At 41.8% G+C, this 26,145-nt stretch overlaps 1 protein-coding gene across 2 annotated transcripts in view; it reads left to right on the plus strand.

The window, feature by feature from the left end:
* The window catches only part of USP13 (ubiquitin specific peptidase 13), a 123,465-nt gene that overhangs the window by 74,538 nt on the left and 22,782 nt on the right, over positions 1-26,145 (plus strand). For both annotated transcript variants that reach the window (XR_009532593.1, XM_060099178.1), the window contains exons 11-19: positions 403-528; positions 1,876-2,029; positions 4,230-4,404; positions 10,034-10,122; positions 12,511-12,633; positions 13,992-14,018; positions 17,382-17,525; positions 19,547-19,701; positions 21,236-21,389. Coding sequence is in view for 1 of the 2 variants with exons in the window: in XM_060099178.1 (XP_059955161.1) it covers positions 403-528; positions 1,876-2,029; positions 4,230-4,404; positions 10,034-10,122; positions 12,511-12,633; positions 13,992-14,018; positions 17,382-17,525; positions 19,547-19,701; positions 21,236-21,389 (1,147 nt within the window). In the remaining variant the exon portion in view is untranslated. The remainder of the gene's footprint in view (positions 1-402; positions 529-1,875; positions 2,030-4,229; positions 4,405-10,033; positions 10,123-12,510; positions 12,634-13,991; positions 14,019-17,381; positions 17,526-19,546; positions 19,702-21,235; positions 21,390-26,145) is intronic.

Here is a 26,145-nt window from a genome sequence, read left to right on the forward strand (position 1 = left end):
CCTTCCGCTTCTCCAGGTGAGGGCAAGCTCCTGGGAGCTCCATGAGCCCGGCAGCTCTGCAGTGGTTGCCTGGGGCGTTGCAGAGCCATTTCCTTTACTTTCTCTCCTGTTCCCTCATGGGCAGGGGGGACAGGAGATGCTGTAGACCTCTCCTCTCCTTTAACTTCCTTCAGAGGAAGTCAACAGGCAGAGCCCCATCCTGTTCTCATGTCAGGCTCATAGCACAGTGCCTGGTACATAATCAACATCCAGTGTATGCTGGCCGCTATCACTATTTAGCTAACGTGGGCTTCAGTTTTCTTATCTGAAATCGGGGCTAATGTTAATCCCCACTCTGCTTCCCGCTTAGTGTTGCTAATGTGTATGAAAGTATTGTGAGTTGGTTTTATTTTTGTTTTTTAGCCTCAACAGAATGGGATCTTACCACGCATGTTTAAGGCCTTTGTGAGCAAGAGCCACCCGGAATTCTCCTCCAACAGACAGCAGGATGCCCAGGAATTTTTCTTGCACCTGGTGAATCTAGTAGAGGTAAGTCAGTCTTCAGAAATGCTCAAAAAGGTTGTAAGAAGTGTGCCCACCCCTGCGTGCAGTCCCTGCTGGTGTGGCTGGAATGCCCCGCCCCTCCACTCCCCACCTAAATCTCTCTCTGGCCAGGCTCTTTCAGAGTCGGCGTCTTTGGGCCTTTCTCTGCTCGGATCGCTTGATATACTTGCCCCTCATGCCCGGCCTCCTGGGCACTTGTGGGACTCCCTGTTCTCCTCCTAATTTGAACGTGTTCTGGGAGTGTTTATCCACTATTTCATTTGCCTTTTTTGTTTTTTGTCTCTGTGAGAAGCTCCTTCAGAGTCCCATGTGGTATTTGGTGTCCTCCTGCCATCACTCTGAGATGGTCACTCGGCTCAGAGCAGAGTCGAATCACATTAATAAATGCTGTGGTTTGTTAAATGCCACTGAGACTTCATGATTAAAGGCTTTTTTCCCCTCTCTTAAAAAATAACTACGGGCCTCCCTGGTGGCGCAGTGGTTGAGAGTCCGCCTGCCGATGCAGGGGATACGGGTTCGTGCCCCGGTCTGGGAGGATCCCATATGCCGCGGAGCGGCTGAGCCCGTGAGCCATGGCCGCTGAGCCTGCGCGTCCGGAGCCTGCGCGTCCGGAGCCTGTGCTCCGCAGCGGGGGAGGCCACAACAGTGAGAGGCCCGCATACCGCAAAACAAACAAACAAACAAACAAAAAAACTACTTTTTTCCTGATGACGGATGTGTTCCTTGTGGAAACATAGGCACAAAGGAGAAAATCAGAACCTCCCGTGCCACCTGTTCCCACAAACAAGCAGTGCTAACATTTTGGTGTCTGACCCTCCCCCTTAGTCATTTTCCAGGTGCTCTCCATTTTCTACGTGTTGGTTTGTGAGCAGTGTTTTTCACTTAACCTGTTGTGAACGTTTTGCCACGTCATTACCTACTGGAATATAGCATGATTTCTTTTTTATTTCTGTATAATTTACATTAGTGCATTTATATAATATCATACATGGCTTAATTTTTCCAGGGCAGTCCTTGATTTTTTTTCCCCTTTCTCTTTAGTTGGGCTTCCACATCTCCTTTCTTCTAATTCTTTCCAGGTCAGTCCCTCTGACATGACTTTTAACGGCTGCATAATATTAATTCACATGATGAACTATATTTAACCAATCTCCCATTTTTGGACTTTAGGTAACTACCAGTCTTTTCCTGTACTCTGGTGAACTGGCATGCCCAGAGGGAGCGTTGAGTAACACCAGATCTTTACACCAGCTTTATATTTGATTCTGTGCGAATTTTTATTCATGGCTTAATATCCACAGATTTACTAACTTGTTATAATCCAACCTTCAGAGGAACCGCATTGGCTCAGAAAACCCAAGTGATGTTTTTCGGTTTTTGGTGGAAGAACGTATTCAGTGCTGTCAGACCCGAAAAGTCCGCTACACGGAGAGGGTGGATTACCTGATGCAGTTACCTGTGGCCATGGAGGCGGCAACCAACAAGGGTAACGTTCTAAAGTGGGAAATGAGCAGTGTGCTTCTTCACACATGAAAACCCTCAAGCCAGTGATACTACAGTTCAGTCTCTGCGAAGTCATATCAGGAGCACACCCAGCCCGGACAGTGTCTGGTTTGCATGTCTCTTTCCATCTTCTCCTCAGTCCCCATGTGACTTTCTTTTGACATTTTTGTGGAGGGCTTATGGAGGGAACCTACTTCAGTGCCTATAAATTTGACCAACTGGTTGGTTTAGAAGCAGCTTAATTTAGAGGAAATTATTTGTAATTTAATATTATCACACACAAGTTGTGTGGAAAGTCTGAGGGGAGTGATCAGAACTGCATGTTTTGATGTGAGACATTCAAGCAGAGAGAGGCCTCTTAAAAATAATGCAGCTTTGGCATCCGAGTAAGATGCCTGTTGTGGGAGATAAAGTGTGGCAGGGCTCTTTGTGGGGCGAGGCTCCTTGGAAGGGTCTCTGGACCTTGGAAGCAGGAGGAAGGTGGGGGGACCTCAGGGGAAGGTTCCTTCAGTCAGTCTGATCTGGTTCTTCCCAAGCAGAATAGATGAATGGTATTTCTTAGAATTAATGTCTTAGAAGCAGAAAAAGGAGAAATATCTGCTAGATTGCTTATTTCCTGTGAACTGGTCATTTTTGTAAGGTTTAACGACTCCCTGGATGGCATTTTTCCTTTTTTTTGTTTGTTTGTTTATTTGGGATGTAGTCATTTTATTGTGTTAATTGGAAAATGGTGATTATGATGATTTTTAAGATGAAATGATTTCCGTTTTCTATAAGCTCATGTAGCTTTTGACCAGTTTTTTAATTCTTACTCATTATACAAAGTAGAAATAGGGGTGGGGGGGTCTGTGGTTTGTTTCCTTTTTAGCACTAGGCTTAATTGCTGTCTCTTGCCTACCTTGGGGATACTAACATATTGTGCTCAGTTCTGTGATCCTAACTCAGAATTTATGAGTGGTAAATCTCCTTTTTTTTTTTCAGAAAGGAGACTTAAAATTTAGTCTCAGGAAATTGATTGCTGGGAACACCTAATGCTAGCATCCTAGATAGAAGTCCATCATAAACTGATTTTGGACTGGGGAATGAACTGTAAAAGCATATTCAGATGTGTTTAAGAAAACACAAAGGTATATCAGTGTGTCTAAAACCTGATAAATCAGAAGGGATTTTTTTTTTTTTTTTTTTTTTTTTTTTTTTTTTTTTGCGGTATGCGGGCCTCTCACTGTTGTGGCCTCCCCCGTTGCGGAGCACAGGCTCCGGACGCGCAGGCTCCGGACGCGCAGGCTCAGCGGCCATGGCTCACGGGCCCAGCCGCTCCGCGGCATATGGGATCCTCCCAGACCGGGGCACGAACCCGTATCCCCTGCATCGGCAGGCGGACTCTCAACCACTTGCGCCACCAGGGAGGCCCCAGAAGGGATTTTTTTTGTAACAAAAGAAATTCCCAGAAAGGTCCATTCGAAATCTATATAAAAATTTGACTTACAGGTAGTTTCCAAGAGCAGGTCTGTTGACTCTTGGGAAGTTCACAGTGCACTCACTTCTTTTTCCCTTGGTGTGTAACCATTTGAACAGGGATAGTGCAGAAAGACCTTCTAGGTTGGCCGCTCTGCTCTCTGCAGTGTCGGGTAACCCCAACACGAAGTTGTCTTGGCAGTGCTGGGTAGGATCATGGGCTGGGTGCCTTGGATAACTGCGGTCCTTATAGTTCATCCTGCTCTTTGGTCTGCACCCTCCATGACCTCTAATCATAGTGAAGGGCCGGGAAGAGGTGAGCCCTCGGGTTTCTTTCAGTGTGAAATTCTCTGGTGTGAAGACTTTGTGATTAGAGGGTGGTATTGGGATCAAACCAGCCTTGACCTCTGGACAAATGAAAGTCCAGGTTTGTGAATCACTTACAGCACATGCGTGGTCTGAACCTCTCACCTGGGCTGGAGTTCACAGTTCCCTCCCATCAGTCTCAAAGTGGAACAGGCAAAAAATTATGAATGACTCGATGCAGCCTGGCAGTGCCACTCTAAACAGGATTTCAGCAGGCTCCTCTGGTTCTGTGGAGGGCAGCAAGTAAGCAATCCTGCCCCACCCCAGAAACCTTCAACAAAGATGGTTCATTGTTCAAGGGGGTCTTTTTCATTTCACGAAATTAAGTGATTGCAAAGTCATTCATTTGCTCTTTTATTCAGATGAACTGATCGCCTATGAACTAACGAGAAGGGAAGCAGAAGCAAACAGAAGACCCCTTCCCGAGCTGGTTCGTGCCAAGATACCATTTAGTGCCTGCCTTCAGGCCTTTTCTGAACCAGAAAACGTTGATGATTTCTGGAGCAGCGCCCTACAAGCAAAGTCTGCGGGTGTGAAGTAAGTGTGTGTGCGCTTGTGTGGTGGCACTAGGATAAGGAGGGGGCCTTGAGAGGTGGGGACCGGGTTAGGGGAGGGTTGGGGGGCATTGTACGGGTCTGCATTGCTTGCTCATGTGTGGCAAGATGGGATTATGATTTACACAACACTAGTTGTTGTAGACCTCACTTGTGTGAGACCTGTCCAGTAAAACAGGCTTGTTGTAATCTGTATCATGTGCAAGGGAATGCTTTTTTTTTAAAGCCAGGTTGTAGTTTATCCTTTATAGGGAATTTGCATTTTCTTTTTTTTTTTTTTTTTTGTCGAGGGTATAGCTGAGAACCCTCCCCATCCATGGCAAGATGATATTAATGAAGAAGTTAGAAAAATACTTATGACAGTCAAGTATTTATACTCCACTGTGATAGATTTTTGATTCCAAAATGAAAGATTTGGCTTAGAACTTGGTGGCTGTGTACCTGCCTGGAGATCTGGGGTCTCAGGGCATCTCAAAGTGGACATCAGGGCTCCTGAGCATTGTTCCAATGAGCTGCCCAGGATGTGGTCAGGAGATGTTCTGTTTCTATATTGTGAGCCTTATTGTCAGGTACATTGAAAAAAAATTTTTTTTTCTCCACTTGACACCTTAATTGATTTTATACAGTCAAGTCTTTGCCCGCACACTTCATATAGTTGGAGAAAGAGTATTTACAGTGGCATAAAAAGGGGGAAGGTCTAAAAGTTAGGCTCTGGTAGTCTTACTACTTCTAGATATTCTTCAGCCATTTTTCTTCTAGGCTATGCCTGAGCTCTTGTTGATGTGAAGGTCAGGGAAGCATGGATGAGCTACTGCTGGCTATTTTTTATCACAACTTCAAGTAGCAGTCAAACCTGAATTACTTATTCTGTGTGACAGCCATCTCTCAGGATGCCTCTGTTTCAGATGACGACTTCATGTGTTAAACATGGGAAAACAAGAATTTATTTCAAGAGCTTAAAAACCATATTTTCTTACAATAATTTCCTTTAAAAAGTTTCTTCATATCTAAATGAGATTAATAATAGTTCAATTATCCGTAAATCATTGTGGGGTAAGTTTTCATCTGAGGACTGCTCAGTTTTGGAGTGTGTGTGTGCGCGCACGTGCGTGCGTGTGTTTGTGTGTGTCCTTGAAGATAACACTTGGTGAGCTGGCATGTTAAATGTTCGAGATTCACTTCACTACAATTGGACACATCTTTAGGCAGTTAGAAAGCTAAACACTATATTATATTGGTGGTGGAAACAACTTTTTTTTTTCTTGCAACTTTTTGAAATATATACAACATTGTGTGACTTTGTGTACAGCGTGTTGATTTTTATTGATTTGTTTTCCTAAATTTAATTATTCACAGTAGGCTGAAGATTCCTCAAACATCCTTTTCTCTTTGTGCTTTAATTCTGATACTGTATGGGGTGGAAGTGATCGGGGGCTTTCTAGGCTTAGAAAGCCCCCAGCATCACATGTGAGCTGCAGAGTGATCTTCATTGGCCAGTCCACTTGGTCACCCTTTTGTGCTCTTCAGTAAAGTGGTGGCGAGTCTTAGAAGTGGTGGCGAGTCTTCCCTAAGGCCCAGAGAGTATGTCACTCTCTGGACCTTAGGGAAGGAGCCTTCTCATCACTAGGAAAAGGCCCATCTTTAAAGTGGAGCTAGGAGGTGTTAGCTTTCCACAGAGACAGTTTCTGATCCCTGGGAGATCTGGATTCTTCTCCTGTGTCCACTTCCCAGCTTGTGTTCTATCCTGGGGCAAAGTCACCACCCAATTCCTTCTTACACCTGAGTGGAGGAATAGTGCATGCTGACTTGATTTTCTCCTCAAATGCTACAAAATATTTAGTTGTAGGCAGTGCTAACATAATTAACCTAGAATCCTTGAGGAGGGGTCTCTGCTTTCTCTAATCCTTAACAATAGATATTAAATTTTCTCTGTCTTTTGCATACACACATGCTCTTACGGTTAAATGCATATGAAAGAAAATTAATACTGGATGTATCACAATTGTTGATAATGGTCTTGTGGGAAAGGAAAAAACAATGTTTTACGGTAACAAAGCAACTACCATTATGGCACATTTATTATTCCCGGTTTTGTGCTAAGTGCTTCCCATCTGTTATCACTTAATCCTCTTAGTATTGCTACCAGGTAGGTGCATTATTCTCCCTATTTTACAGACGAGGAAATAAAAGAAGTAATTGGCCACTAAGTGGCAGACTTGGAATTCATTCAAGTTCAAAGCTTAAACTCTTAATCCTTGTGTTACACACTGCCCGCATATTTCTTATGGTGCTTGCTTATGTTTGTATCTTTATAATCCTTATATAGCCTTGTTTATTCCTTATTATACCTTATCATGTTTCAAATAATAGTTTTGGGGAAACCAGTTCAGTGGATTCCTAAAAGATCTTTTTTTCTTTCTTTTTCTTATTGCCAGTAGTATAGACATTATCTCCTTATTATGTTAATTCGGGGCCTTGAATTTTTCTTGTGTTAGACCCAGAGTCTGAAAGGCCAGGAAGAGGCAAAATATGTCCTCTTGGTAGATCTTGGGTCAGTATGGACCAGACATAAAGAGCCTTCCCTTAATTGGTCCTGAACAGTGTTCAGGAAGAATATTAGTGTTTGGAAATTTTATTCACCCAGCAAATATTATTGCTCATCTAGTATATTCTGGGCAATGAATTGAACAAGACCTAAGTCCTCCCCTCAAGCAGCTCATGGATTAAGGGTAAACAGAGAGATTTTGTCTTGACCTTTATCATTTACGAAGAGAAAAGCACGGTATAGGGTTCCAGAGCACAAGCTTTAGGTGGACTGGCAGCGTTGGAATCCTCAGCATAGAACTTATTGGTATGTGACCTTGGCCAAGTGACCTCACCTCCATAAGCCTCTTTCCTTATATGTAAACTGGGAATAATAATAGAACTTTCTTTATAGGGTTGAGGTGAGGATTAAGACAGACAAGCTACATAAAATGCTTTGTACAGTGTCTGGCGGAGTAAATATATACTGTTATTGTTATTACATTACTTTTATCTTTTTTTTTGCCTTGGATTGTACAATTTGACTGTGGTTGATTATCATGTTTTCAACATATTTAGTGGGAAGGATAGAATTGTATTTTTTTAGCGACCAGGTTTTCAATAAAATATTCAATTTCAGGGAGAGGGACAGTTTATATATATTTTTCTTAAGGCTTTCATAATGTTTTTGCCTGAATTGTAATAAGTGAACAATTGTTATATTTTAAATAATAATAGGTTGTCAATAGATAATGTATTGTTGTCAGGCACTTAGGACATAAAGTTCTAAGCACTTTATGTCCTAACTCAGTTCCCGTAACAATTCTTTGAGGTAAATTTGCTGTCTGTCTAGACCTTTTTGAATGATTTATATTCTAATGGTATTTATTAAATACATAACTTTTCAAGAAAAATTTTAATTCCAGGAATGATTTTAGGAATAAGAGGGTAAGTGGTGCATAATTTATAACTTTGCTGGATTTAACAAACTTGATGTCCCAAGCCTCTAATTAATGAATGCCAAGTATTCATTTTGAGATTGAACACATTTATATTGAGCCGTCACTACATGTGTGATTCAACTTAAGACCCTATAGAGGTTACAGAGATGAATAAGGAATGTTTACCTAATAGGGTAAATATAATGTGGGCACCATCTAACCTGCTTTCTGATACTCTTAGGTTGGTAGCTACCCATAGCAAAGTGATGTGTTAAACTATCCCTCGCCAGTCCCCCCAGCCGACCAGCCGAGTTTCCTCCACTGCCCCCCACCCCATGGTATTACCGGCTGATTCCTCACCCAGATACTGACTGAAGAGCAACTGCAAGAGTCTTTGGGCTCCTGAACCACAGTTTGGAAATCATTGATTTACTGATGAGTTTTGGTTGATTTCACTATTATATATTTTCCAGGTTTTAAGTGAATGTGGTAAGAGGAAGGGGTCAGAGAGGACATTTTTACAGTGGTTGAAAATACCAGATGGAGTTTCTTGGTTTTTGGTGAAACTGAGGATTCATCTATATTTAAGAATGATAATTTATTGATATTACTGATTCTCAGAAGATAGGAAAACCTAATTAGAAGTAATGTATAGTTTCTGGAGAGTGAGGCAGGCTAAAATAGTTCAGCTCCTGGTTTTTGAAGAACTCCCTTATATTATTGCCTGTACCCTTCTGCCCTCCTTGTGATGGAGAATTTGAGATCCAGAGAGGTTAAGTGACTTGCCTGGGGCAAAATACAGATCAGTGACAAACCAGGTCAGTGTCCAGGGCCTCGTGGATTCTAGCCCTTTCATGACAAAATAATCATGCTGATTCCTTAGATATACACAGCACAGTCTTGTGTGCCAGGTGGTTTCATGTCATTTCATGAACATTGCACAGCCCTGGAAGGTAGAAATTATTAATAAATCTATTTTGTAAATGTGAAGATGAAGCTGCAAAAAGGGTCAAATTTGGAGTGAATTAAGTAGCATCCAAGCCTTTTGACACTTTTTGGACAGTCCTCTGCCCCGAACCATGGCTTCTCTTGTACACTAGGGGGCAGCAATGCATTAGCGTTGTTTTCTGAATTCTGGGAAGATGCATGTCGCATAGAAGGCAGTGACTAGATTTGAAAAGTAGAGCTTGTAGGGAGCATGTTCTAGAATCTTTTATTTTAAAAGGTACCTATAGTATCTGTCTACAGCTGATTTTCTTTTTTCCATATACTTACTGTACCCACATGAACACTTAAATGGAAATGGTCGTTATAAACAAGATAATAAATGTGGAGAGAATGAGCTGGAACTGGGGCATGAATTTGGTGTATAAGTTTAATAGTTTGTGCATAAAATTGTCGAACTCACGTTCAGGCAATTAAGCATTCTTGAAAGTTTGAAATGAAACTTAAGACATTGACCATATATATTAATTTTTAAATTTAAGACCCAGATTTAGATATTTTAGATACCCCAGAATACATATATATATATATATGCACACACATATACACACACCTTTAGGATCCATGTGGCCATGGATTTTAGGTGCAGTAGTATTTTAATGAGGCCCTGGCATTTCCAATAGTCAGCCTCAACCAAATTTCCAATAAACCCTCCTTATGGCAACTCTGTGCTACCAGATAGAGACTCTTAGTTGGAGCAGGTTTGGTGTGTGTCAGAATTGCTCGGGGAGCTTTTTCAAACCTACACAAACACAATGCACAGGTGCCCACCCACACCTACAAATACATATATTAAATTCTAGCAAGGGTTTTAGAAGAAAACAAATGTTTATGGTTGAAAACCACATTTCAGAAATATAAAATGCCACAGCAAAGTAAAAGTAATAATTTTGCAACGTGCCCAAAATCATCCTCAGGGACAACGTTGCCCTCTGTTAAAACATTTTCTTCTTGTGAAAAGGCCAGGATGAACGGTGAGGTGGTGAGTGTGTGTCCACTCAGGTGTGTGTGCATGTTCCTCCTCTTCAGTGCAGGCACTGGAACTGCTGGGTGTGCCTCAGACACAGCTTTTGATGCTTCGTGAACTGTATTCATAATTCTTATTGCCTTGTTTCATTGATCTAATCCCCTTGTGTTTCCCAGAACATCTCGCTTTGCCTCATTCCCTGAATACTTGGTAGTGCAGATAAAGAAGTTCACTTTTGGTCTTGACTGGGTTCCCAAAAAATTTGGTAGGTATCTTTTGCATGCTTTTGCTTGAAACATCAAATTAGCTATTTAAAAAACATGGCATGTGAAAGAGCCCATGTGGCTGGCTGCCAGAAACAGTTTCATTTCATTCTTTTTCCATGATTCTCACTTTTCTCTTTTGAAAGATAAGAATATATGATAAGCACTGATAGTAAAAAAAAAAAAAAAAAAAAATTGCTACATGCTAACCCATCCCTCTAATACTGGGTTCTGGAATGACCAGATTCTAAGAGTGAAAACAGGAGCCTCATGTTATCAAACCATACTTCCCAAACTTTAACAGATCTTGGTAAAATGCAGGTACTGATTCAGCAGGTCTGGGGGTGGGGGAGCCCAGGGGTGCTTTATTCTAATACGTTCCCAGGTGATGCTGATGCTGCTAATGCTGCTGGTCCAAAAACCACGCTTGGAGGTGCAAGTAATTGAAAATAGACTCTCTTCTTAGCATCTCGCCTCTGCCTCTGAAGCAGGAAGGTGTGGTTATGACATTTGCTTAAGTCATACACATTTTGTTAATAATAACATGAGTATAGTCAGTTGTATTAAAAAGTCAAGAAAGGGACGTGACTTTGGCTGAAATGGGCTTTCTTCTTGCTAATCTTAAGGGCCCTTGACCATTGTTAGAGGTTAGCTTTCCAGACAATGCAGAGGAACATTTTCTCCATCATCTCGATCGAATATCAAGGTGTTCCTAGGCTGTCCTCAGGGCCGTGGAAGGATGTACAGTTTTACCCTCTGATTTCTCAAGCAAGTACCTCAGACTGTTTGCCAGTCTTTTAAAGTTTTTATGTTTTTGAGCACTTAAAAAACAACAATCAATCCCTATGCTGGTTAATTAAGCACTCATCTGCTCATCTGAAGGTGGTAAGTAAAAAGAATGTAAAGTCGAGGGAGTGATTTCCCAGAAACCTCTGGCACTAACAGTTTGCATAGCACTTGTTTCCATGCGGCATTATGCAGCGTGTGAGCCTGTAGCTTATCCTGCTCTTCCTGGTGGAATAATTTTGTGGGCAGGGAGGAGGGCAGAGGGCAGGCTGCTTGTCGCTGAGCCTTTCCTCCTTGGACCTGAGAGAGAAAACTGACTTCTAAAGACTTTGAACTGCTTTGGAAACAGTTTTCTTATTTTTCTTTGTCCTTCGAATATTGGTAAAGGATAAAAAACTCAGATTTCACAGTCTTGCTGAAATTAAAGCAGCCTCAAAGCTTTCTTTAATGAACCTGAAATTTTCTGTTGAGGAACAATTGTATTGATTTTGTTGGTCAGACATTGTGTTTGATTTTGCTGTCTGCTGAGATTTAAATTTTTTTTTAACTAAGCCTTTTCTTTGGGTGGTTGTTTTAAAATAGGATTTACATACCTAGCATCATAATTGGTTTTGAGGATAGTATTTTCAGGTTCTGTTTGCTAGCCCGAGAGACATGTCCTCCGCCAGCATTTGAACCCATTTTCCACTATGACCATATCTGAATGTGTGCAGTTATAAATCTCAACAGGTTCTTAGACTCTGATACATTTTGTATCTGAGTAAGTCAACACAATGACAACTGGGCTGAGAAGTTAAAAAAAAATGTTCCTCAAGACGAATACACTTGAGGTTCAATTAATTTCTTTAAAGCTTCATTCTTTACTACCTGAGGTAGAATAATCACAGTACCCATCATGATCTGAGAAAAGGCATAAACTACAGGTTGCAAACTCAGATGCCTACTAAGGACAGGGTGATAATGTAAATGAAAGAAGTAGGCTGGGTGTAAGAAACAGGTAGCGATAGCAGTCTTGGTCTTTCTTGGGTATTCCCATTTTGCATGAAGACGTGGATTAGGAAAACATTTCTCTGCCATAAGAATCAGAATAGCACAGATATGATGCTCAGGGTCGTGGGAGTGGTGGGTCTGTGACGGACGGGCACGGAGGGTACACGGTGCCCTAGAGTGGGAGCTAAAGATCAGCCCTAGGCGGTTGTTGCCGCGTGAGACTCTGCTACAGGTGTTTGTTTTTCAAAATGAGTTGGGAATCTGGACTTCTGAATTACATTTTCCAATTTAAAAATTGGAATTTGTTGCCAACATTTTAAAAACATCAAGCAGAAAATGTCTACAAGTGTTCTACGGGCTCCCAGTTTTCAACCTCTGGTTTCCCTCGTTTGTTCTTGTTCAGTGTGAAACCCTGCCTCTGTGTTTCCCCTGACTCTGCATTAAAATCTTATCAGTCTCAATGAGTCTGCTGGTCCCGTGATTTACTCCAGGGAACTGTAAAGCATCCCCTGGCTCTGCCTAGACACTTGTGCCTAGAGTTAATGGTGTTGGATTTAGGAGGTGATTGTGGGTATTTGGAGAGCCCAGTGAATATAATCTCTCTCGTTTTGCAGATGTTTCTATTGATATGCCAGACCTACTTGATATCAACCATCTCCGAGCCAGGGGGTTACAGCCAGGAGAGGAGGAACTTCCGGACATCAGCCCCCCCGTAGTTATTCCTGATGACTCAAAAGGTACCATCTTCTGCCAGGAGGACCTTCTCGACCCCTCCCCTCTCCTCTGCTGGCATAGTCCCTTTTCTTCCACCACTCCATTGTCCCTTGGTGCCTTCCTGTGTTGTAACCCACTGTGGACACACAGAAGTGAAGCCTGGCTGCAACTGTAAGCTTACAGTAGTCATGGGAAGGGGCACAGAGACCCATCGTGAGTGGTCGAAACGGGCCCGTGGAAATCACTGGCAGCAGAGGGCAGCAAAGCTCCAGAAAGTTTTTAGGTTATGTTGCCTCGGACTTTGCCTCCCTCCCCGCCTCCCTCTTTCCCCTAATGGGCCTGTGGGGAAGAGAAGGGGTGTGTTTTCAGTGGACTCTTCGTCTGGGGGAGCTGTGTCCTTCTTGGAGTACCTTTAGAGAACCGAAAAGGGAAATTCAACCACGTGTGTTGGTTTTAAAAATCTTACCCATGTCTCACCTCCCAGTCTTTGTCACTGCTTCATAGCAAGGGAGCGGTTTGAGTTTCTCTTACTCTCTGAACCTTAAAGTAGTCCTTGTTCAAAATACTTAACTTTTAAAGGGAAAAAGACATGCAAAAAATGATTGCCTTTGTGAGTCCAAAAGCAGCGTGGAGAAATCTTGGTTTCATTATTAGCTCAGTTATTCTGGTGAAATCACTTCCATTCTGGCTTTGCTTGCCCACCTGTTTACTGTTCACCTTCCTAATGAGTTAATTAGGTACATTAGCTAATAGTGCCAGATGGCTCGGGGCCCTGCCAACCACAGGATTTCCATCAGCTGAGCAGAGTATATTATTGGTGACCATGCTGGGGTAAGGTGAATCCAGGAGGAGCAAGCTAGGATTCAAAATCGGCACCTGTGTTACATTATTCTCTAAATTACAGAGGACAGAGAGCAGGGAAGGGGCCTGTAGGTGGGGCAGCCTGGGTTATGTGGGGTACAGGTGGTTCATTAAAGAGGTTCTAGAAGGAAGAGATCAGTCTTGAGTGTCAGAGAAATACAAGATGGTTTATTAGCATTGCTCCTGCTTTCTCTCATGTTCAGTAACAGAGTCCTTGGTTTGTAATTATACAGAGTTCTTAGAACTACAGGGAGAGAAATTATTTAGTTCAATAAGATGATAAGCAGAGCATCCTGTTTATCTGCTCTAAATGCCTGAAACCTGGTATTCTCCCTCCTTCCTGGAATGACTTTATGTCGTGCAGGCTGGGGTGGTCTGATGGGGGGACGGAGGGGCCGACAACAGTGTGGGATCTCAAGGGGGGACTGGTGAGCAAGTGCCCCGGATTAACTCTTTTTCTTTCTCCAGGACACTTTGCCATGGTTTGGTCTCACTTCCCTCCCTCTCCTTTAATTTCCAGATCGCCTGATGAACCAGTTGATAGACCGTATGTATCTTTTATGTTTTTTCTCAGTGTCCTACCGTTGTTACTGGTCTAACTCATTTATCTGTGGGATTCAGTAAAGGGGCATTGTTCTGTACCGGTGTCTGTGCAGTTTTTCCAGGTGGGCACAGTCCTTGGTCTGCAAGTTGAGGTAGTAGCTAATCTAAACCAGTGACATGGTGATTCGGTGGCCCTGTGGTTCAGGAGAGTGAACATTAGGGTGAGAGCGAAGCAGCCCTGAGCTGGAATCTCGGCTCTGCCATTTGTGACTGTGTGATCTAGAATCATTAACTTAACTTCTCTGAGCCTCAGTTTCCTCGTGTGTGAACGGGGGATAATGACGCCATTTCTTCCCTCTTCGGCCACGAGTAGGCCTCCTTCTGCAGTGATGGCACGGTGGCCTGTCACTTTTTCCACTCCTGCTTCTGGACACATAATGAAGGTACACCACTGACAGGACATGGTAGTATTAATTAATACTCTTAAGGGTGTTAGTTCCATCGGATTGTTTGTCAATTTTGTAGTCGTTTAGTTCTTTAATCCTGTGAGAGTTGATACTCTTGATTTTCTAAAGAACGTGAAAAAAATAAACTATTTATAGTGAATATTTAGATATTAATTAGCAGGAAGGAGGAGTGTGTAACACAAAATACTCTGAACCTTTTTGTCTACAAAGCCTTTCTGGAGACACTGTTGTTAATTTAGAAGTTCAAGTGTTTTACTTTGCAAACACTTTACATGATTGATCACATGGCTTAGACCTCCCTATTTGCTTTCTTGGGTCAATTTTGATTTGCTGATTGCTGGGAAAGGCTGTTAGGGTCAGCGAGCGTCATGGGCGAATGATTGCCTCTGTAAATAATCTGATTGTAATGATAACAATATTTTTGAATGGTTACCATGAGTTATGTTGAGTTTATTACTCCATAAATTCTTCCAACTGTATTTAACTGTACGATTAATACAAAGCCCAGATTCTTGTTTGAATGTCACGGTAAGAAGGGCAGAGTAGGTGACCTTTTATAGAGGATAAAACTGAGACCTAGGAAAGTTCAGAGACCCAAGAGCTAGGACCAGAGCCAGGGCTAGGCCTCAAGCATGCTTTTCATGTCACTCGACCTTTTCTGGAATGTGAGGAGTTTCGATGCCCCTGACCCTGCAGAGAGCCGGCCTCCAGGATCTTGCCCCAGGGGAGGTGATGGGTGGTTGGAACTGTGTCAGAGCCTGTCTGACAGTGAGCATTCAGCCATTTTTCCATTTCCCTCCTGATCTAAGCCTGCTGTCTTATTAGCAATAACCTATGTTCAGCAGGAGAAAACAGTATTATCTTGGGTTAATTTACATTTATATCCTACCTGTCTCAGATATTTAAAAGGAATAACTTTGATTATTTTTTTATTCCAAAGTGAAAAGATATGTAGAAATTATGGATTGGTGAAAACAGTCATCTCTGGTTTCATCTATAACCACTATTAACATTTGGCATCTGTCCGTCTACTGTTCTTTGCCTGTGCCTGGCTCATTGTATTTTCCCCAAAATGGAATTATACATTTTCAATTTAATATGCTATTATATACATGCATACATTTATTAAGCTGTATTACTTTAACTGCATTCTAGGGAACAGGGTCTTTTACAAGGTGTTGAAAAGTATTCTGTAGAAAGTTTCACAGGAGTCTTTTTTGTTGTTGTTACTAAAATTTTAAAATATTTTTAATATTTTATTTGACTGAAGTATAGTTGATTTACAGTGTGTTAGTTTCAGGTGTATAGCACAGTGATTCAGTTATACATATATATATCTATTCTTTTTTTAGATTCTTTTATAGGCTACTGTAAAATATTGAGTATAGTTCCCTGTATTATACAGTAGGCCCTTGTTGGTTATCTGTTTTATATATAGTAGTGTGTATGTGTTAATCCCAACCTACTGCAGGAGTCTTTATTATAGGACTTTAGAATTTTCACTACATTAATGCACACTGTGAATTTCTAGAGAGAATTGAGAATGCAGGTTTAAAAAACTTATTTGAGGGCTTCCCTGGTGGCGCAGTGGTTGAGAGTCCGCCTGCCGATGCAGGGGACACGGGTTCGTGCCCCTATCCCGGAAGATCCCACATGCCGCGGAGCGGCTGGGCCCGCGAGCCATGGCCGCGGAGCCTGTGTGTCCGGAGCCTGTGCTCCGCAACGGGAGAGGCCACAGCAGTGAGAGGCCCGCGTACAGCAAAAAAAAAAAAAAAAACTTATTTGACCATGGAAGTCCCTTGTTTTGTGGTTCAGTAATTACATCTCTCTTAGAACACTAGGATTCTCTAGAACACAGTTGGGGAATCACTGTTGTCCTACATCATTGCTTTCTTAAAATTTTATCTTGATAAGATGTTTTGTATATCCTCTTGAGAGAGAACTTTGGTAAATACATTTTCAGTACAATTTTTGTAGAACAGATGTCTCTGTTCTTCAGTTCTTCTACTGATTGCTGTCTTTGGCAGAGTTTTCAGTAGATTACAGACCTCAGGACATGGAAAACATAAGGGGTATGTTTTGTGCTCCTGTTCCCTCCCCACCTTTGGTATAATTTGAGAGCACTTTGTAGGTGTGTATGTGTACACACACACGGACATGCATACACACCCATGTACAAGTATACATATGCATACAAGCATGTGTATGTGTGCATACACATACAAATCTATATTTATGTCTGTGTATGGATAAACACACATCTCTCTACCAATATTTATATATTATTGTGAAAAGAAAGCAAAATATGTGTCTAAACTGAAGTTAGGTTTGTAAAGCAATCTTTTTTAATATCTTAAATGTATACAATTAACAAACACTTTCTTTCCTTCTATCATAACATTGGGCTCTCCATTTCTCAGAGCTGATTACATCCTTTGATTGCTAATATATCTAAAGGCCTGCTATAACCTTCTGTGAGATTTAAGGAATAGGCTTTTTGGCCTGTAGATAATGCTTTTCTCTTCAGATTTCAGCAGTCCATAGGAGAGGCTGCTGTAGTGGTCTTGAGAGTGATGTAAGAGACTGAAATGGTTCTGGGAATACACTAGATCTCCCCATAGGAAATTAGAGAGTTGTTTTTCAGTGCTTGGATTGTTCAGGTAATTACCATGGTTCCTATTTAGGTCAAAGATTAAAACTTAAAAAAAAAAAGATTAAAACTCAACTCAAATAGCTTAATATTTGGATGGCTTAAAACAAAACACAGTTAAACCACCATGTACATATTAAACAAAATAGCCCGTTCTTTGGGTAGCATGTGGATAAGGGGCGAAGAGAAGCTAAGACGAGAAGAAATAGGGTTGACTTTTTGACACCAGAATATCCTGTGTGCTCTGTAGCATCAGACATCGATGAGTCATCGGTGATGCAGCTGGCCGAGATGGGTTTCCCTCTGGAAGCATGTCGGAAGGCTGTGTATTTTACTGGAAATATGGGAGCCGAAGTGGCCTTCAACTGGATCATTGTTCACATGGAAGAGCCAGGTAGGTGGTCAGAAAATGGGATGGCTTTGGAATCTGATGTGATCCTCAGTGATGTTAAGCCTTGGTCCTACTGTGTCCTCTGGATGTGTCCCAGAAAATGACCTTTGAGCTCATAATCTGCTGCATGAGGCTGGGGGATGGTTATTTTGCCCATGTAGCAAAGTCACAATCTTTGTCTTTCTTCCTTTTTTAAATAATAGCTTTGTTGAGATTAATTCACCCTTTTAAATTGTATAATTCAGTAGCGAAAAGACCATTGGAAAGATATGGGATAAACTTCTAGCTAAGAGATGAGGAGGACTTGAGATAGAAAAATGTGCATGAAGAAATAGGGGCTGTTTAGTTAGCTTTTACTTTTATCCACTTTATTAAGCTATGATTCACATACCATATAATTTCCTCATTTAAAGTGTACATTTCAGTGTTTTTTTTAGTAGATTCGCAGAATTGTGCCACCATCACCAGTTAATTTCCAAAAAGAAATTCTGTACACAATAGCAGTCCCTTTCGCATTTCCCCTGCCCTCTCCAGCCCCCGACAATCACGAGTCTACTTTCCGGCTCTGTGGATTTGCCTATTTTGGATGTTTCATATAAATGTAATCATACAATATGAGATCTTTTGATTTTGGCTTCTATTGCTTAGCATAATGCTTTCAAGGTTCATCTGTGTTGTGGCATGTATTGCTACTCCATTCCTTTTTATGGCTGAATAGTAGTCTGTTGTATGGACGTACTATATTTTATTTATCCTTTCATCAGTTGGTAGACATTTGGGTTGTTTCCACTTTTTGGCTATTATGAATAATGCTGCTATAAACATTTTGTGTACAAATTTTTATGTGGACATGTTTTCATTTCTTTTGAGTGGAATTGCTGTGTCATATAGTAACTCCACATTTGACTTTCTTAGAAACCACCAAATTGTTTTCAACAGTGGCTGTACAACATTCCCGTCAGCAATGTATGAGGGTTCCAGTTTCTCCACATCCTCACCAACCCTCGTTGTTATTGTTTTTATTATACCCAATCCATTGGATGAGAAGTGGTATCTCATTGTCGTTTTGATTTGCATTTCCCTAATGACTAATGATGAACGTCTTTTCATATGCTTATTGACCATTTATGTATCTTTGAAGAAATGTCTCTTCAAATCCTTTGCCCTTTTTTTTTTTTGCGGTACGTGGGCCTCTCACTGCTGTGGCCTCTCCCGCCGCGGAGCACAGGCTCCGGACGCGCAGGCTCAGCGGCCATGGCCCACGGGCCCAGCCACTCCGCGGCACGTGGGATCTTCCCAGACCGGGGCACGAACCCGCGTCCCCTGCATCAGCAGGTGGACCCTCAACCACTGCGCCACCAGGGAAGCCCCCTTTGCCCATTTTTAATGAGATTATTTGTATTGTTGAATTCTAAGAGCTCTGGATACAGGTACCTTATCAGATATATGATTTGCAAATATTTTCTCCCATTGTGTGGGTTGTCTTTTCACTTTCTTGATGGTGTCCTTTGAAGCACAAAAGTTTTTAATTTTGATGAAGTCCAATTTGTTTTTTTGTCACTTGTACTTTTGATGTACCTAAGAAACCATTGCCTAACCCAAGGTCACAGAGATTTTCTCATATGCTTTCTTCTAAGAGTTCTGTAGTTTTAGCTCTGACATTTAGGCCAATGATCCATTTGGGGTTAATTTTTACATATGGTATAAGGTAGGGGTCCAACTTTATTTTTTTGCATGTGGATATGTAGTTGTCCCAGTACTATTTGTTGAAAAGACTGTCCGTTCCCCTTTGAGTGGTCTCGGTAGCCTTGTTGAAAATCAGTTGACCATAGGTATGCGGGTTTATATCTGAACTCTCAATTCTATTTGATTGGTCTGTTGATCTATATGTTTATCCTTATGCCAGTGCCAGACTGTCTTGATTATTTTAACTTTAGGTATTTTTTCTTCTTAGCTCTAAAATGTTGTTTATTTCAAGACCCCCCCAAAAAAGAAAAGGGCCTGAGTGTGATTATTTTCCCCAGATTTTGCCGAGCCGCTGACCATGCCGGGTTATGGAGGAGCAGCTTCTGCTGGAGCCTCTGCTGGACTGGATAACCAACCTCCGGAGGAAACTGTAGCTCTCATTACCTCCATGGGATTCCATCGAAATCAGGCTCTTCAGGCGCTACGAGCAACGGTAAGCCTGGGAGATGGTATGTGAACACCTTCTTCTTGTTGGAAGTAGTTTGTGTTTTGTCAGTAGCAACTGAAACTTTCCAATGTCCTTTGATCATTTTGAATCATGTCTGTCTCATGCTATACCCCACCATGCCCCACAAAGATTTATTCGTGTGTAGTATATGTAAAGCTAAAATAAATGATTGAGAGAATCATACAGAGATTTTAAGAATAAGGAGATATTTTAAGAAGGAGGGAGATAATACACTGGGGGCAAGTTGACCCAACTGAAAGAAACTCTGTATCATCTTGATGTTTATTAGCATGAGGTCAGAGACTTGACTTGGAGCTTGCTTGTGGCCTTAGAGCAAAGAGGGATGCTTGAGATTCTGTGTTCAAGAAGGCAGTTCTTTTGGAGAAATTGTGCTTTTCTGATCCCAAGACCTTGGAGCAATGTCTCTCAAAAGTCCTCATAGAGAAGTCTCCTTGGAATTCTCTGCTTTTGTTTCTCTCTACAGAGAAAGAAGGCTTTTCAGGTATTTGTGAAGTCCTGATATTATCAGGAAAGAGGGACCAGGAAACGGGAGGGTAGACGGAACCTTTCCTTTTGCGGTGCAGATATCTGTTTAGTATTGAGGGAGGAAAGTACTTTTTTTTTCACACCATAATCCATTTTTGAGTGAATATCTGCTCCTAATTCCTTCTTGCTTATCCTGACTGGTTGCCTGCTGAGGTCCCTTGCTGAGGTCACAGCGGCTCTCTCCTGGCTCCGGGCAGTGTAGCTGGAAAAATCTGTTTCCCTTTAAAATGCTTGAAATGTCTCAACCAGAGTTTGTTGTATGCGGGGTACTTGCTTATGCCCCAATTATTTTACTTGCCTGACTGTTTAATTGGAGATTCTAACTACATCTAAACAAATTCTTTAACTCAGCAAGTGATACCACAAAGGGAGAAGACAGAAATGTTTTTCTGATCCATTGATTTGAATTACATGGAGTTCAGTTTAAAACAATATAACGTAACTAACCAGCGTTGTCATCATTAATCAAGGCATCAATCTTGTCTCTACTGCAATTCAACCACTTTGCCAACATTTAGGAGAGGAGCTCTGACACAGTACTCATGTTGGCTTCCCTCTACCCTGCATGGTTATCTGCACAAAATACAGTTGGTAGAGAAGATAGCGTGTGCGGTTAGTGTGGCTTTGGAAAAGGCTGCACTGAAACAGATGCCTTTCTCTTTGGCATTTTGCCTCCCATCATTATAAGCATCAGCCCACAGAAATGCTGAGCTAAGACTGATACGGGCTTTGCAGAGCTGACCTGCCGCTGTGAGCTGTTTACCAGTGAATCCAGTTACAGACTTCAGTTGGGAGACTTACAGAATGACCACGGAAAGTGTGTTTCATATGCAGAGTCAGAGCTTACTCAGAGGCACTTAGGACTAATGAATTCAAGCCTCCTGTCCTATCTGCTTGACATCCTGGTTCAAATGGCCAGGATATAATGAGGCCCCGGGACTGCATACATTGTAAAAATGTTTTGTTTTATTAGAATAGTAACCTGGAAAGAGCACTGGATTGGATCTTTAGCCACCCTGAGTTTGAGGAGGACAGTGACTTTGTGATCGAGATGGAGAATAACGCCAATGCGAACATTATTTCTGAAGCCAAGCCTGAAGGACCTAGAGTCAAGGATGGATCTGGAAGTAAGTTCTTGACTTAGGGGTTGTCTGAGCAGTCGTGATTGTACATTCGGTTCGTGCCCTTCCCCCCCACTCCCGAATATTAAAACCTTTGCTATCATTTAAAAGTTAGCACAGATCCCAGCTTCTCATAAATGGTGCACTTGGCCACTTCGCATAGGCCAGGGTGATCTGAGGAAGTCTTGGGCAGACTCCGTCCTGTCACCTGGTAGTGTGTGTGCCTCAGTTTAGTGCCAGTTCTGACTTTGTCTATCATCTGAGGTGAAATTTCATCGTGGACCATGAACGTTTTTGTCCAAAAGACAGCATTTATTTTCGTGGTGATATTTTTGAAGAGTTGAAAAGCAGTCTTATGACCTTGACCCTGTTGTTGCTCATGATCATTTTCTGAAGGGCTGTCAGGATGGCAGGAAGAGGTGCCCTAGGCCCATGGGGAGCCTTCCATCAGCAAACACTTAACATATGTCACTCTGTGCCGACTAGGGCTCTAAGCACTTTACCTAGGCAATCATTTAGTCCTCACCACACCCATTTTACAGGTGAGAAAACAGAGGCATAGAAAGATTAGGTAACCTTGCCCAAGGTCACATAGCTCTTCAGAGGTGGAGCCAGAATTCAAAGTCAGCACTGTGATACCCTTCTTCTCGGGCTGTGCTTGCCTAAGGGGTCGGAGTCCGGCGGCCCTCAGCTCCTGTGGTCGGGTCCCAGCCTGCTTGGCTCTCAGTGTTATCTCCTCTGCAGCCCCAGACCTACAGCTCACGTGCCTGCTCTGGTACCACACCACCAGCCTGCTCATCCGTCCTCAACCGCCTTCCCCCTACTTCCAGGCCTTCGTCCAGGCTAACCCTTAGCTGCAAATTGCCCCTTCTTTCCCATCACGGCACACTAAAATCCTCATCGATATTCAGAACTTGGCCACAGATTCCATTTCTCTGGACCACTTTCCCAGGTTCTTGTCATAATTGGTCCCTCTCTACCTCACATGCTGGTAGTAATTATACCAATATTAACAATCCTTCCACTTGTGTCACGTTTCATCTTCACAGTAACCCTATGAGGTAGGTACCGTTATTATCTCCATGCCACAGATGAAGAAACTGAGGCAGAGAAGGCAAAGTAACTTGACAAGGTCACTGTGCTGGTGACAAGTAGAACCAGAATTCCAACCCAAGCAGCCTACCTGCAGAGCCTGTGCCTGTAGCCACTGTAACGTCGTGTTTGTTCTTCTGTTATTAGAGGTATCAGATTCATCTTGAGATAAAATTAGTTGGGTAAATACCTGTGTCTCCCAGCTGACTGGGAGCTCTTGGAGGACAGAGGCTATTTTACTTTTATAAAGCTTGTGGTGTCCAGTGCCTAGAAAGTACCAAGTAAATAATAATTGGTTTTAATTAAATTTACCATAACAGCATTTGCTCCTATAATCGTATGGCTGTAGCTCTACTCATGAATGGTCTTACCAGACCTAACACATATGTATTGATATAGCCCTAGAGACAGAGGGGGAGGGAAACTTTCTTCTTCTTTTATATAAAATAGGAATTTCTTCACTGAAGTTGTTTTAATCCAACTAGACTAGAAAAGGATGAGCTGTAGTTCTCCCGACTTCCACATTCATCTAAAGGGTCTTGCATTACTTTTCGGAAATCATTCGCTTGCTTGAAACATTAAAAGCTGTTATGGACCAGCATTATTCAATAATTCACGAGCAGGATTTATTATGTGTTACATGTCCATTGATTCACTCCTTCCTTGATTTTCAGTAATGGACTCTTCTTTAGGGCAGGTGAGTTCTTGCAGAAAGAATAAACCACAAGATGGGGCCGCTGTAAAGCTGCCAAGGTATTTGGCTGCAGAGGGAAGGAGAGTCTGATCATTAGGGTTTCCTGTCTTCTGATGGAGCTTGGAGGGACAAACCATTCTCTCAGAGATGGTCATTAATTATACAGAACAGCCACATCTTCTCCTCGGGCTTACTGAACTCCGAGTGACCTGCACATATTCCTGGTTTTTGAGTTGCACCCTTGAATAGGATGTCATGATGATGTTTTTGAGCACCCTTGAATTTAAAGGCACTCTGGGCCAAACTCTATGGCTTTACTCCTCATCGTTCCCAAATTTCGGCACTTATGGGTGAGGGTGGGGAAGGAGACAGTGATGCACTATGAGAAATCACATATGGGATTTGCAGAATCTAAGGGCAGTAGGAGGTGAAAAATTTAATTATGAAGAAAGCATAAACCACCCTAACTCACCAAATGCATTCTGCACTGGATTTTATAGAAGAACAGATGTTTTTAAAGTAACTTTTCCAGCAGTGTGTCTAGCCCATGGGAGGTAATCAGCAAGTGAATGATTGAATGAAGAATTAAATGAATGCCAGGTGGTAGTGGTCACAGGGATAGTTTTTTTAATTACCTCCACTAAGTACCATTTGGAGGAATTAGCAGTGTACTGTTGCATTCTATTCTGTTCCCTTTCACAGGAAAGGGAAAAGATGATTTCTTGTACTTTGCTGCATTAGCACCTGAACTCATATGTCGCTTTTTTTCCTTTTACAAAAATTAATATTTATGTTGTTTCTTTTTCTTATAATTAAAAGGATGTATAATAATTTTAGCAACTGGAGAAAATACAGATACAGGAAAAGAGGAAAACAAAAATTACAATCCTGCTTCCCAGTCATAACCCAGTCACTGTTAAATGTTTTGTGTATATTCTTTGGACCTTTCTTTGCAAATATATAAAAATGAATATAAAAATGTATATAAGAATATAGCATTCTATTCTATACATGCTATTTAAAAAATTTGAAGTATAGTTGATTTACAATATTATATTAGTTTCAGGTGTACAACATAGTGATTCAGTATTTTTATAGCTGACACTCCACTTATAGTTATTATAAAATAATGACTATATTTCCCTATTCTGTACAAGATATCCTTGTGGCGTATCTACTTTACACTATACGTGCTATTTTATAGCCTGCTCTTTCCGTAACTGTGGTGTACATTATGTAAATCTAGGTCATTGAACATATATTAATATTCCATTGTTTCATAATATATATACCTAATCTTAGGCTAGTTGTTGTTTAAATAAAAGATGATTTCAGAAAGAGTTTTAAATAATGGGGTTATTTGCACATTCGGAAGGTGATGGCAGTGATTTTTAAATAACACATTTCTTAAAGGATGAATGCAGTTCACAGAAGTACAACAAATGCCTCTTTCAATCTCTATCCAGGTAACAAACATTTGTTCAGCTTTTCAGTTTCTTTCATTTCTTCCCTCCTCCACCCCCTCCCTTCCTTTTTTCTCTATTAAAAATAATGCTGTAATGAACATTCTTGAGCTCTCCCTTATTATTTCTTTAGGGTAAGTTTCTGGAAGTGAAGTATTGGGGTCAAAACTGCGGGGTTTTTTGTTTTTTTGGGTTTTTTTTTTTTTTGCGGTACGCGGGCCTCTCACTGCTGTGGCCTCTCCCGTTGCGGAGCACAGGCTCCGGACGCGCAGGCTCAGCGGCCATGGCTCACGAGCCCAGCCGCTCCGCGGCATGTGGGATCTTCCCGGACCAGGACACGAACCCATGTCCCCTGCATCGGCAGGCGGATTCTCAACCACTGTGCCACCAAGGAAGCCCAAAACTGCATATTTTTAAGATGTGAATACAGATGATCCCATCACCAACCTCTCCACCCCCTGCCCCTCCCAAAACACAGCCCTGTGCTCCTGTTCCCTGTCCTTCCCAACAGTGCTGTTGGCCGAGCACTCTTCATGTGTTTTGTTGTTTTTCTTGTGTTAACTGCTTCCTCATTTCCTATGCCCATTTTCCCATTTTTATTGAGGTTTTTTAGTTTTTTTTAATTGATTTGTATGAGAGTTTCAAATACTGTAAATTAGTTTGGGAATACCCCGTAGCTTTACAATATTGAGTTTTTCTGGCCAGAAACACGTTACCCTTTTCCTTTGCTTCGTATCCCCCTTCTCCCACCCCTGCAGAGCTATATGGTTTTCTTTATAAACATCTTCTGCCTTTTTGGTTTAGTTCTCAGTTTTCAGTTCTCTTACATTTTCTGTGTTACTTATGAATAACATTTTTCCCCATTATATTTTCTCAATTGTTCCTACTGAATTTTGGAAAGTTCCTGGTCTTGTAATTGGCCATTCTCCAGGGACTTGATTAGAATTACATTAAATTCATAGGTTCCACTCCGGGAGATGTGTATTCTGTGTAGGTGAGTTGTTTGCATTCCCAAAACATTGTTTTTTACCTGTATTTTGGTTGGTGAATTGGCTTGGACATTTGACTTGGGGGTAATGAGGACAATTTAAAGGTTTAGGTGATTTCTATTTAGGAGCAAAATGGAGAGCCAAAACAGACAAACCAAGTAAAACCAACAACAGGGTTTTCAGGGTTCTTTTGTAAGTAGCAGGATTGCTGAGCCAAACTTGTCTAAGCAAAAAAGGGTGTCTTGTAATATAAAAGCTGGGAAGTCCCAGGAAGACTTGACTCTGGGCATGCCCTTGACTCCAGGACTCAAGCCCTTTTATATGAGTATATCTCTTGCCTCTGGGGTTGGTTCCAGTCTCAGACAGGCTCTCCCTCATGGCCACAAGATGGCTGCCAGTGCCTCCTACTACTGTATCTTTCCAGCAGAAAGAGTCGTGTCCCAGAGTTCTCAGCAGATGTTCTGGGAATGTGAGAGTCTGTCGTGTACCCTCCCCTGTTGTCATGTCTGAGCCGAGAAGGGAAG

Source organism: Mesoplodon densirostris, chromosome 5 (assembly GCF_025265405.1).
Source record: "Mesoplodon densirostris isolate mMesDen1 chromosome 5, mMesDen1 primary haplotype, whole genome shotgun sequence".
In the NCBI taxonomy this organism is placed as follows: domain Eukaryota; kingdom Metazoa; phylum Chordata; class Mammalia; order Artiodactyla; family Ziphiidae; genus Mesoplodon; species Mesoplodon densirostris.